We start from the raw sequence: 13,788 nt of genomic DNA on the forward strand, positions 1-13,788 counted from the left end.
ATTTCGACCTATCTATACTGGTAAGGATTTTTGTGTGGGCTTAGATTCTTTTAAAGATTGACTTCCCTTTGTCGTTACTATAAATAACTTATATTGTAACTTTTTGCAATCATTTTTCATTTGGCATAAATGTTTGCCTCAATGAGACATGGTGTCATGTGCAACTCCTAGTCCTTTTGACAGCTGGCGGGTTCGATATGTTGTCCGTGGGCATCTAGTTTTTTAATTTCCACGATTAACTAGTTAGCAATAACAATAACATATACCGGCAAGACAAGTATACATACAATTCGTAGCATTGAACACCTTAATATACGCAACGTAAGTAAAACGCTAATGTTTTTTTTCAAGGATTTTAAGACTATGTTGGTATATAACATTTTAAAGTGTTGGCAAAGTCGTCTGATAACAATTTTAACTTTTAAGAGTTGTAAGTTGTTCTTATCCTATGATAATATGCTTTTAAGAAATGACATGTCTGTCTACTTCTCGTCCCTTAGAACATTCTTTGTTTTTGTTGATTACAAACCACTTTGTACCAGATTATAAAGAGGATACAGAGATAAGTGTGGCTTTATTTACCCCTCCCTCTATCCCACCTTCCCCACCCCTATGGAATTAAACATAACAAACTTTTGTTTTATACATTCACACTCCTTTTATACTAGAAAAATGAAAGCTATATTACAAACAGATTCAGATTCGTCAGTATCATTTGTTTAGTACAAAAACATACAAGTTATCTAATTGGACTCTGTAGTATCAAAATCAAGCGAAAAAGTATATGACGTTTAAAATCATAATTTTGCTCGAAATACGAGCACTGCGAACTAGAATTTTAACATTATTTTAACAATACCACGCATCAAATGTAAGAAACATCAAGCCATGTAAAATATTTTTACTTTTATCCATTTTCTAAATCTTTAATACAAAAGCAAAGGCTAACAAATGTAAAGAATCCATATACAAATACAAAATAAAATGATTATGATATTAAAAGTTACTGCTTGTATCTTAAGTTGGTAATTTTTATTTTCAGTACTGCAACTACAGTATAAAGTTTGAATGCTTTATAAGCTAGACAAAAGAGAGTTCTTGTCGGTGTGAAATTAAACAAAACAACAACAACGCCGACAACAACAAAAATATATTCCGTGTTATGCTTCACATGCTAAATTATAGCCTGACAATATCGGGGAAGTTATATTATAATAAGTCAAATTATGTGTGTATACATTGATTTGATTACGTGCACTCAAACACAACTCTTTTTGACGTTCGGCCAGAAATACGTTAAACAAGAGGGCCATGATGAACCTGGATCGCTCACCAGAGTAATATGAGCTACATGTTTCAAATGTCAAACTGATGATTTTTAGAACTTTTTTGGAAGATTTTCTGATGTACAATCAAGTAACCCCTGGGGCGGGGCCAAGTTTACCCCGGGGGTCATGAATGAAACAAAGTGTGTAGAAGTCTACTAGGCAGTGTAACATATCAAACATCTAAGATCTAGGCCTTCTGGTTTATTTTTAGCAAATTTATGAAGATTTCCCTATATACAATCAAGTAACCCCTGGGGCTGAGTCAAGATTTGAACAACCTTTGTAGAGGTCCACTAGGCAATGCTACATGTCAAATATCTAAGCTCTAGGCCTTTTGGTTTATTTTTAGAAAAGTTTTAAGATTTTTCTCTGTACAAACAAGTAACCCCATGGGGCGGGGTCAATTTGACCCCGGAGGTCATGATTTGAACAACTTATGTAGAAGTCTACTAGGTAATGCTGCATGTCAAATATCTAAGACCTAGGCCTTCTGGTTTATTTTTAGAAATTTTTTGAAGATTTTTCTATGTAAAACCAAGTGACCCCTGGGGCGGGGTCAATTTTGATCACGGGGTCATGATTTGATCAAATTTTGTAGAGGTCCACTAGGCAATGCTTCACACCAAATATCTAAGCTCTAGAGCTTCTGGTTTTTGAGAAGAAGATTTTTAAAAGTTTTGCGTTTCTGTTGCCATGGCAACCAGAGTTCTGAATGGAATTCAATTCTTTGAACAATTTTTTTAGAGCTTTACCCAAGTAACATCCCTGTGAAGGTTCATCAAAATTGGCCTGTTGGTTTAGGAGGAGATGTTGTTTAAAGGAAAGTGTCGACGGACGACGGACGGACGGACGTAGAACGGACGGACGGACGCCGGACGGTGAGCGATCACAATACTTCACCCTGAGCACTTTGTGCTCAGGTGAGCTAAAAATTGAAGTACAGTCAAACCTGTCTATAGAGAACACCCTTGGGAGAGCCAAAATGTGGTCTTTACCGGGGGTGGTCTTTATTCACAGGTTAAATACACTGTAACTGTTAAAATGGGGAACAAAACATGTGGTCTTTAGAGCCAGGTTGTCTCTATTCAGAGGTTGTCTTTAACACAGGTTTGGCTGTACTAGTAATATAAAAATAAACCTCGTATGATTCCTGGTGTTTAGTTTTAAAAACATTCATGCAAGAAAACAGAATAAGCAATTTAGGATTTATATCATGATAATCTCAAAGCGAGGTATGGGGTCAATATTCTCTATTAACTGTAGTTCCAAAATAAGTTTTCTTTCCTTGAAGATGTAGACAAGCTTAAGCAGAAATGTCAGTTATTTATGGCTATGAAAGTAAATGTGTTTTAATTTATTTATTTATTTAGTTGGGTTTTACGGCGCACCAACACAGCCAAAAAGGACTACAAATTTTGGTTTCATATCTCATTTACATCGAAAAAAAAACTGTGTTTTAAAGCGGTTCAGCGACATACAAATGTACAAAGCAATAACAAATTTGTAAAATACAAAGTCAGCGAAAACAAAGGCATGAACAATATTTGATAACTTTTCGGTAAACACAAACTTTAGTAAGTTGATCAATTAAGATAATTAAATAGTATGTACAAATAAGTGTGTAAATCAGTTTAAATGATTAATTTGTATGATGTCGTGAGCTTAGCTTGAAAAACAACTTAAGAACCCAATCGTTTTTACTAAACCTGTTTGGGACCAGGTGTACTTTGGTAAATTGCAGCGATTATTTATTTCAATTATTTAACTCACTTCAAAATTTCTCTTTCTTTTTTTCGCTTTTAAATTTCATTTATTGAAAAATTCCTAGATGTTTTCTTTGGAAATTTTGCTTTCATTTTTACAAAAACTAAAGTAACGCGAGAGACATGAAATGACTGGGCCTGTATTACTCATTCCCATTAGAATATTTTACCTTTTCTATTTAAGAAATAATAAGTTCCCAAACGTGGTTTATAGTAGAATAACCCGTGTTTTGAGTTCTTATGCGTAAGAATATATCACGAAGGCCGTAGGCCTAAGTGATATATTGTTTCGCATAAAAACGAAAAACTAGAATAATTCTACAATAAATCACACTTGGGAACTTGTTATTTCGATTCTAACACGACATACTAGTATCAGCAGTGTTAGAAAAAATGGTAACTACTTTACGACCGTGCTACGCACCTGGATCGAATGACGTCATTGTACGCGAGTGGTTTAGTGCAGATTAACCCGAGATAGATTTTGCTCTACATGTATGTAGGTTATTCGCTGGTCGTGTTAGAATTCGTTGTAAACAGTCCTGACTTTGTACCGCAAACGGCCTGAGCAACCCGCACAGACAGGTTCTTTTTCCTCATTTACTGAACAATTCAGATTTATACATAAAACCTATCAGTACACAACAAACTTACCTTGACACACATCACTACAGTAGTTATGATCACATTAAGATAATTTGTATAAACGTATGCTAATAATTTAAGAATATCTTATGAAAAAGTCACTTAATGTGTCTGAGAGTAAAAATACGCTATAGAGTATGTGAACAGTATTTCTTTCCAGTGTTCATAACAAATACTCTCAACCCTCCCAGTACACAGTTCACAATAATTAAGCTTGTCAAGTGGGACATTACACAGTCGGTGGTTTTAATATAATAGACCAAAGATTTTTCCATTTCTACTCAAACACGTCATTCCTAGATGAACATGTATATAAATACATATGCACGTTTAATACTTTATATTTGATTTTTAAAATTTTAGAAACGTGTTTTATTTACGAAGTTACAATTTCTCTATTGCTGACCAAAATATGGAAATTTCAAGTGTACCTCAATCTTCTTAAAGCCGCACAATGGACAAGATTTTTTTTTTTTTTTTTTTTTATTTATTTATTTTGTAATATAGGCTATTTGTATTATGCGAAAGGTCTAGCAAAAGTATAAATTCGCAAAATTAGTGTTGCATTTCCAATGTTTTGTAGATGAAAAGAGCATTTTCATCTTCAAAATACATGTTAAAACTGACGTTTTAAAATCAATTAAGAAATGATACTTTTTCGTCAAGTTAATAATTTCAAATATTTAACTTTTCATTTCAATTCTGGCTGAGTCTATGGAGACAGTTGAGAATAAAATGTTTCCGATTGCCCAGTTGCTTGTCTGGTATCATTTAATCTTTCATACGCACGATCTTCCAGTTCTACATCGTTCCTGCTTGAATTTTCATACGCACGATCTTCTAGTTCTACATCGTTCCTGCTTGAATTTTCATACGCACGGTCTTCCAGTTCTACATCGTTCCTGCTTGAATTTTCATACGCACGGTCTTCCAGTTCTACATCGTTCCTGCTTGAATTTAAACAAAGGTTAAATACTGAGAAATTAAGCTGAAAACACGATAATATGTAATCAATTTACAATGTATGTGAATGTAATGCATAATTATGTGGAATCGAATTTATTTAACAGTGTATTGTTGAACCTAAATAGTACTATTTTCGATCATCTGCACAATTAAGAGGATTAATGTTTTAGAATATTTAGCACTTATTGTATTGTCGGTTTAAATTATACTTTTGGCGCCAAATATGTCTAAAGGTTCTGGTTACAGAGTAATGAAAATATGAGGTATAGAATCAAAACTTTTATACCAGCTGAAATCAAGGAATTACTGAAAACCCGGGTAAGTAAGACAGGGTTTCCACATCTTTTCTTACACAAGCGATACAAAATCCTAACATGGAACACTGTTTTACCATAAAAAACTAGCGCATGAACTTTTGAATATAACTAAAACTTGCTAGAATTTTTATAGGGTTCTGTTAATTTCACATGTTTACACATTTCACTTCATCCTTCTATAATAACATTTGTAAAATAAATGTCCTAAAATATGTCTGTCACAAAGTCACTCAAACAGATACTAGATAGAAAACAAGTAACAAACCTAATTCTATCTGGGCTTGCACTGAATCTTACTTTGTATGCTTCCAGTTCAGCTGAAATGATGTAGCAAAGTAAACTGTCGACAGTGTTGCAACACATTCTTAAGGTAGTGGACCCGTAACGAGAATCGGCAAATTACGTGTTCTCTGAGTGCGAATTCGGCATTCTCCGGTTTTTATGGAAAACTATGTGCGCGTTGAGTAAACTCCGAAGAATGCCGAATGACCTAATGACAGTAGGTAGCAATGCGAAAATTGCCGAGTGTAATAGCGGATCCATAACTTTGAGGTTCTTCTTGGGAGGAAAATTAAGTAAATATATGTATATTTTATTGCTTAAAATGGTATTCAAACTTCTGGCAAAACTTCGGTAACACGTACATTGAATATAAAGAATATCGTAAACATAAAACAAATTTTACCTTTAGTGTCCCTGAATATTTTTATTGCAATAAGGCATACGACGACAACAACAACAAAGAGGACAGCTGAACAAGAGCCAAGAATAATCCAAATAGAAGAGTTATTACAAGAGGCAGAGTTGTCCGAGTCTTTGTAACGTTTCTCATCTTTCTCTGAATTAGAAAACACAATGTGAGAATAAGTGTATGTGGGAAATAGTGTATAATTGATATTAAACCCATCAACTGGATGAACTTGTCTAAAGTAGTATATATAAAAAGACTACAACATTATATTAGAATTCGTACAAAGACAATGATTCATGTTATCAGGAAAAGAACAGCATACACTAAAGAAAATTTGTTTGTTGTTGATGTTGTTGTTGGTTTTAACGTCGCACCGACACAATTTAGGTCATATAGCGCCCTTTCAGCTTTATTGTAGAAAAAGCAGGTATCCCTCAATGAATTATCTTATCACGGGTGGGCACCTGAGTAGAACCACCGTTCTTCCGTAAGCCAGCCAGCTAGATAGCTTCCTCACATGAAGAATTCAACGCTCGAAGTGAGGCTTTGTCCCACACTGACAATGGGCAAGTGATTCAAGAAATAGACCTGAACCACTTAGCCACGGATGTCCAAGAATTGTTTGTAGATTTACCAAAATACATCAGTTAAAAGGCATGTGATAAGGATTAAAAGTATACAGTGCTTTACCTTAGGAATTTAATCTTGGGGTCATGCATAAACGTAAGTTTTAACGGTATAATTTTTCAGTAGATATTTTTCTCACGCATTTACGATAACGTATAGAGAAATGAAATCAAAAATGGGTTTCATTTCTGTCTGAAGTGCGACTCAAAAGTCATTACTGAAATCAGATATATAACTTGCTGACCACCATTGCTGACCATTTTATCTAAGTTAGCCTCTAACTGTCAAAACAACGATTTAAAAATTAAAAACAATGTATTTCAGATCAGTGCAATGCGTATATGTCATTGCTACGCTTCATGAAGATACATACATATACCACTTTAATACACATTTTCGCGCTTAAGGAAACAACAATGTTTAAAGCTAGTTTAATTATGAAATGAAAAAGTAGTAAACTTAAGCTTTTAAACATGTTTCATAAAGAAATTTGTCACTGAAAACAATGAATTTATTAAATTATTTGTATGTAGATATACAAGGAAATAAAAAAGACAAGGACAGGCATTTGTTTAGTTTAACAACGTGAGGATTTAACAAAGCTTGGCTAGTCATTTATTTTTAATTTAACAAGACTAGGTTAGTACTTTTTAATCTAACGAGGCTAGTATAGTCATAATTCACTTAACAGGACTATGGTTAAGGACTGTTATGAATGGATATGTAAAGCTATTGATTTAACTGCAGATCAAGATATATTAGAAAGTCATAAAAAGAAGTTACCAAGAATGTTTACAGTCAAGGTCTTTTGGTTTGTTGCTTGTAAATAATGAGTCTGGCAAATAAACTTTCGTTGTTGCGTAAGATTTGCTTCAACAGCAATGACGCAGTCTGTTTTCAATTGGCATTGCTTCACAGTTATGTTTCCACAATCTGTTTGCTCCACCCAGTCAATGTTTGAGGCAGGAATGCTTTGTGCTGAGCATTTTACGTGTGCCTTTTCTCCTTGTAAAATTTCAAGTTCTGAACCAGATATGTTGAATTCAATGATAGGTGCATCTACAATTTACAAAAAGAAATGACATTTAATATTAATATGTGCAATGTACTTACAGTTGAAACTCCATATCACGATCTCGCTTAAATTAAGTCCCGTCCCGAAACCACATGCACAAAGTATCATTGTTTAAGTCTAACTTCGGTTATCTCGAAGTAAAACACTCGATCCCTTTGAATTGAAGACACTGTGCTTCACCTGTATTTTAGTCTTGTGTTATCAGTTTAAATAAAATGAAAATAAAAAATAGAATAAAGATGCATTGCATATCTGTCTATTTAGCGATTCGTAGAGTATACTATTAAAGTAGAATTGTTGGAAAATTGTTGTTATATTTCCTGGTCCGTTAGGATCGTGGAATAATTATTCAGTTTTACTGTAATAGAAATCCAATTAAACCGGTGCTACGGGGATGTGAGGCTCTCTCATGAACAGACTCGATCAAATCGAGTCTACTATTGTTTTACTATTTGTTTGCTGCGTTCAATGCTTCCAAAGGATGTTCATGTAGAATTTATTGTAATTTCAGTTTCTGTAATTGTATTTAAGGATTCTTAATTACTTAGAACAAAAAGTCTACTGTGGACATCGTCTCTTTAACAAGTTCTACAGATAATGCTTCTGAAACCAAGGAACGTTGAGAGGTGGTAGGTGGAGGCGAGGACGGGATGGTAGGTGGAGGTGGTGCGGGAGTTTTAGGTGGAGATAAGGTCGGGGCGCGGGGGATGCAACCTGCCAAACATGAACAAATTTTCCTGGAATAGTTCTGGAAAAAAAATTCAAAATACTATCATTTCTACAACATGGATCTTGAACAAAAATGTCCACTTTCCCGGATACTGACTGCTGTCTTTACAAAACAACTCATATCTTTGGAACAAAAATATGAGGGTCTCAACTGATAGGTCACTGATGAACCTCGGGCTACTTTACAAATTTCTACATACTATTTTATAAACGCCAAGGTAAATATAAACGATTGTTACAGTAACCATGGTAACCCTCTATATTATAGGTTTCTTTTCTGTTGCTTTACGGATATTCCATAAATGAAAGACATCACTATTTATAAGCTATATTAATAAAACTTATACTTCTCGGATATACAAAAGAAATAAACAAACATCCCACTCACGAGGAAAAACGCGCACGTCCTTCAAGTCGACAGCAAACTTCTGACAGTCAGCTGTGCACTTTATCTTTTCACCATTGTCGCCTTTACCGACTTTCAAATTTACTGCATACTCCGAATTCCAGGCACCATGAGGTTGGCTCACGGTACTGGCGTACCGTTCTGAAACAATGACTCCGTTTGGTGCACTGATGTTGACCCCACATGATGGATTTGAATTGTAGATGGTACAAACAGCGTATATTTCAAGTGGTTTTTGCTCAACTTTGACCTCCAGATTGATAGTTGAAGGTGGAACTAAAACAAATAGAAAATTTACTCACTGAAATCCAACATTTTAAGTTATCTGAACTATCTTGGAAACTATTTTTTATTTTTGTTTTAACAAACGTGTGAAAATGTGAATGTTCCTTTGAATATATTGACCCTAAAATCGCTTATTTTTCATAATACGTGCTCGTTTTTTGTATCATTTGCAAAAGCAGACATAGTGGGATAAGTTTTCAAAAACTTCTAAATACATTAACACACAAAAATAAACGAATATCAATATTTCTAACAAGACACGATTTATTTTCTTAGTAAACAAAGAAGACTGAAAATTGTGTTCTTTTATGCAAAAAATCACTGTTTGAACGTCACATATATTATGACATAGAGTCAATGGTCGTAGCAGTGTGCTGAAAGAAAGAAAAACACAAAACGGGTTAGAAATGAAAATCAAAGAATTATAAGAAATAAAGTAAGGCCAATTAAGCCACAACATTTCAAAGAAACACTGAAATTTCGAAAATAAATCGAAATTATTTCATTAATACTTACACATAAAATTAATCCGTTGCGGTGGGGAACAAGCGTTAGTGATCTTGTACCATTCATTGGAACGACAACATGCGACGTTTTCTCTATTCCAAATTCGTTCAAATGTTGTCAGGGAAACAACACTCGTGTAGAGAGAGGTGGTAGCATTGTAACTTTCAGTTTTGAGTGCAGACGACACTTCCAAACTGGAAATGTTTAAAGTTACATTCGGAGCAGGTCTTCCACCATTCAGTATGCAGGTAATAGTACCGATATTTCCTTCCTTGAGAATCTGTGGTACCAATAACTGTAATGTTGGTGTTTCTGAAAGGACAGCATGAGAAAGTATTCAAATAAAGGATAAGTGTATTACCATCTTCACTGCATCTGAAGCCAAATATAACAGTTACATATTAAGTGACTTATAAGTAAAGTATCTTATTTATTCAGGTAAATTCTTCAACATGTGTGGTTTATAGTAATTATGAGTTCGCTAAAATTCGAAAGTTGATCTGTTGCTTTTTTTTCTGTATTTAATGCGCAGTTTCTTTAATCTAAACGAGGTAAGCAATATAACAAAATGAAAATGAAATTGCGAATTTAAAGCCTGCTGGCGGCAAATGATTTTGCCTTTGCGACCAGTGCAGGCCAGGCACTGTTCGCTGTTCAGTCAGTAAATTTTCAGTGAACACCCCTTCGAATGATAAATGGTACTGCCCAAACTGAATGATGGACCAGTCAGTTTTAGAAATATATAGCAGGGTAAGGGAAAAGGTCCGTCAAGCTTTTATTTTTTATCTTAAAAACAGATGAAACGGCTTTCAAAATAGATGTTAAGTACTAACATGGCTAGAAAAACGCTATTTTTAATATTGCACATGAACTTATATAGCTAAGTCATACAGGGAGGTAATAAAAACAATATATTCAATTCAACAGTCTAGTATAATCAGCAATGATCTAACCTTTGATAAATGTTTAAGAAAGTAATTACCAGATATATGATTTAACAAGAAATTAATATAATTCATGTTCATTACGCAAAATGTGGCAGCCATATTTTAAACAAAAATATTATGAACCTTTAAGTTTACTCGAATTTTAAAATGAAATAAATATGAACGTTTCACTTACTGATAACATACACACGTGCAGTGGTGATTAAAGGTGAGGTTAATGCATCGTTCATAACTGTGCATTTCATAATTGCCGTATGATATCTGTTGCGAAGAATAAATAATGCCATGTAACCCGCAGTGTCATTATATCGTCCTGTGTTTAGTGGTTCATTCCCTATTGACATGGTGACTTTAACTGGTTGTGTACCACCACTTGTCTTGCATAGAACGCTGATCTGATCACCATCCTCACCAATTATACACCCCTTGCAGTCGTCTATGTCCTTTAAACCTTCAAATGCTGGTGCGCTTGGTGCAACTACAATATATATTCAAATTCAAATTCGATCGCTTTTAAAGACTAAAATTAGTGAAAGTATTTGAAAACGACCAAATGGATAATTTTGACTATGCATAATATTAGCAAAAATCATTAAAAGAAACAGTGCATTTTAGGTAATAGACCCGTAAAAACAATCGGCTATTTGCGTGCGATTACATATTCTCCGTATATAAATATATTAAATGAAGATAATTCATTTTCTTGTACCACCAATTCATACTGTTATAGTGTAAGACATGATCTGCCATGCAGTTCAACTGACGTTTTTTACTTAATAACATGTAATAAATGTTTGAAACAGTATGTTGGACAAGCGCATCAACAATGTTCACAAAGAAAGAAAGTCATAGATTTGATATAAATCATTATCCAGAAACAACTAATAAATAAATGTTTCTGAACATTTTAATTCTCAAGAACATACTAGATCTATCCAGCGTTTCTCTTTTATGCCAGTCATGTAGTAACTCACCCTTGGAATAGACTTTTAAAAGTGACTTCCTGTATTATCGGTTGGGAACTGAATTAATACCTTTGAAAAATATGTGTTATATACTTATATATTTATGTTGTTTATATTCCATAATCAGTTTTTACTGGTGTCTTCCTTTGCATTGCATTTTTCACCATTATTTTTGTATCATACTATAATCCTGTTTATGATTGATTTTTCCGCCAATTCTTTGTTAAATTTTGACCTTCTCATTGGCGTCGTTAAAGGTCGATCAACACCTTAGGACCGGAATGCAGAAGTTTGACGGAAAAGTATAAAATCTGGCTCAGATATAGATCAAACGCTATATTTTTAGAAAATATATAGATTTTTTTTTTTGACGCTTATTTCTCTTCCGTGCGGTCAATGTGTTTTATTTTTTAAAAGAGTATGTGGTATGGCTCGCCCTTTAAACTTATCAAATGAAAAATGCATGTGTTCTCGTTGGATTTTTTGTTAAAAACTTTGAAAATCATAGCTAAATGTCGAAAAACGCGACGTATTTAAGAACATTATATCACGTCGTTACAGTACAGGCCGTTAAAAGGCACGAAAATTACAATATATTTAGCAAGTCAAGAATGAATGATAAACAGGATAACTACAGCTTTAAATAAAAACCGATATGTTCGACTTAAACATTAGATATTTTTATCACAAATACAGAATTTTCAAATGATATCATTTTTGATACCCCGACATAGGGCTTTGATGTGTTTTATTTACGGCGTTTGCTTTAGAGTTATTTCTTTCATGTTGAAAAGTTAAACTTTCCCCCTGTTTTCCCAAATATCATTATGAAGAAAACATTTTTAAAAAAAAAAAATCATTTTGACTAAAGCAAAAAAGTTTTATGTTCATTTTATTATTATGCAGGCATCCGTTTAGATCATTGCACATTTATACATATAAACAGATAGCATGACTGTAATACAAAGTTTATCAATTTAAAAAAAAAAATTATTTAAAGTTTCTTTGATTTTATTCGTTTATTTCATTTAAATACATTTACATAACAGTATAAAAATTACATACTAGACATATTAAAATTCATATGACCGACCTTAATGTTTGACCTTGAATCCGATGGGTTAAACCTTTTACTTTATGGATCTGAAACGAAATATTCATATTCTATGCGATAGTAAATTGAAGTATAGTCTCCTTTTCCTTAAATTATAAAATCATTAAAGGTAACAAAACACCATCCCACCCACACAATAGCGTATTGATGGGCATGGGATGCGCAAAAAAATCTGTCTAACGAAGGATCTGTCACACATTTTACCCTTGCGCACGAGAATGCTCATTTTATACCTATTACTCGAAGAAATGTTGACGTACGCATGAGGTGCAGAAGATTAAAAATGTCACATGAAATTCTGTTACGCACTTCTACCCATATAACTGGCGATTATTGACTATATTCCAACCAATTTCTGTAAGAAATTTGGAACCACGCGCGGATGTACATCAGAATTGTGCAAAAAATCCGTCACGCACTTCTACCCTTGCTGGCAATCATGCTCACCAATATGCAAGTTTCAGATCGTTACTCTAAGAAATGTGCAAGTCCATTGTTTATGTAGTAGTTCACCACACACTCTTTTGCTATGAGGGGCCGTAAATTTGAGCAAAGACACCAACCGTCAAACTGACTCCGAAATAACCATCCCACAACTTACAATTTAGTTGGGGCGGGGAGGGGAGGAGGAGGGAAGGCGGTCAAATATTAAGCAAAATTAATTTAGATCATGGCACCATCTCTGTGAAGAGCTTCAGCACTTTTTTCAAAATATAAGCGTTCTTTTAGATATAAACTAAACATGAAATGATCAAAGTTAATTACCGTATAGCCGAAAATCTATTTCTAGCGAGCTCATTTCATCTTCTTTGCCAAGATTCGTTTGTCAATATATTTATACTGTTTGGGGATGAGCTGGTGTACTGTAAACATGCATTTTTTTATTGGATATTTCTATATTATTTTAATATATTGCGCATAGGTGAAACGTTTAAAATACTAGTAGCTAATAATTGTTTAGAATACAGCAATGGATATATCTTGATACTACCTTAACCCCTTATCATGCTGGACAGGATTGATTCTGCCTTTGCGGCCATTGCAGATCAAGATCAGCCTGCACATCAATGCAGTCTGATCATGATCTGCACTGTTTGCCATTTAGTGTCTTTTTGGTATGTACCCCTTTTAACAGTTAATGGTACTGTCCAAATTGAAAGATGGACAAGTCGCTTACAGAAATTTAGCATGGTAAGTGTTAATTGTACAGTAACTCATTCCCCAGAAACATAGGTTAACTGCCCACAGGTACACAGCTAAAATATTGTTGAAAAATCGGCACTAAACAAATCAAGAAATAAGCATTCTCTATATATAACAGTGTTGGCGATTATGTATACATTACACCGTGAGGAAGACATTTGAAGGAAAAAGAAACAATTTCATCAGGTTTGTTTTAATTTGATAAGAGCGTCTCAAACTA

The 13,788-nt window shown here is 33.9% G+C and overlaps 1 protein-coding gene across 6 annotated transcripts in view; it reads right to left on the reverse strand.

The window, feature by feature from the left end:
• Nucleotides 1–645: 645 nt before the first annotated feature.
• LOC123559725 (uncharacterized) overlaps nucleotides 646–13,788 on the reverse strand; it is a 66,856-nt gene continuing 53,713 nt past the window's right edge. The window contains exons 8-10 of one of the 6 annotated variants that reach the window (XM_053552450.1): nucleotides 5,705–5,857; nucleotides 5,285–5,336; nucleotides 646–4,683 (exon numbers count right to left, since the gene is read on the reverse strand). In XM_053552450.1, coding sequence (XP_053408425.1) covers nucleotides 4,449–4,683; nucleotides 5,285–5,336; nucleotides 5,705–5,857 — 440 coding nt within the window. In that variant the 3' untranslated portion in view covers nucleotides 646–4,448. Of the gene's footprint in view, nucleotides 4,687–5,284; nucleotides 5,337–5,704; nucleotides 5,858–13,788 lie in introns of all 6 variants that reach the window. The other 5 variants (XM_053552447.1, XM_053552451.1, XM_053552448.1 and 2 more) reach the window with 5 other exon arrangements.

The sequence above is a fragment of the Mercenaria mercenaria genome, chromosome 10 (assembly GCF_021730395.1).
Source record: "Mercenaria mercenaria strain notata chromosome 10, MADL_Memer_1, whole genome shotgun sequence".
Taxonomy (NCBI): Eukaryota; Metazoa; Mollusca; class Bivalvia; order Venerida; family Veneridae; genus Mercenaria; species Mercenaria mercenaria.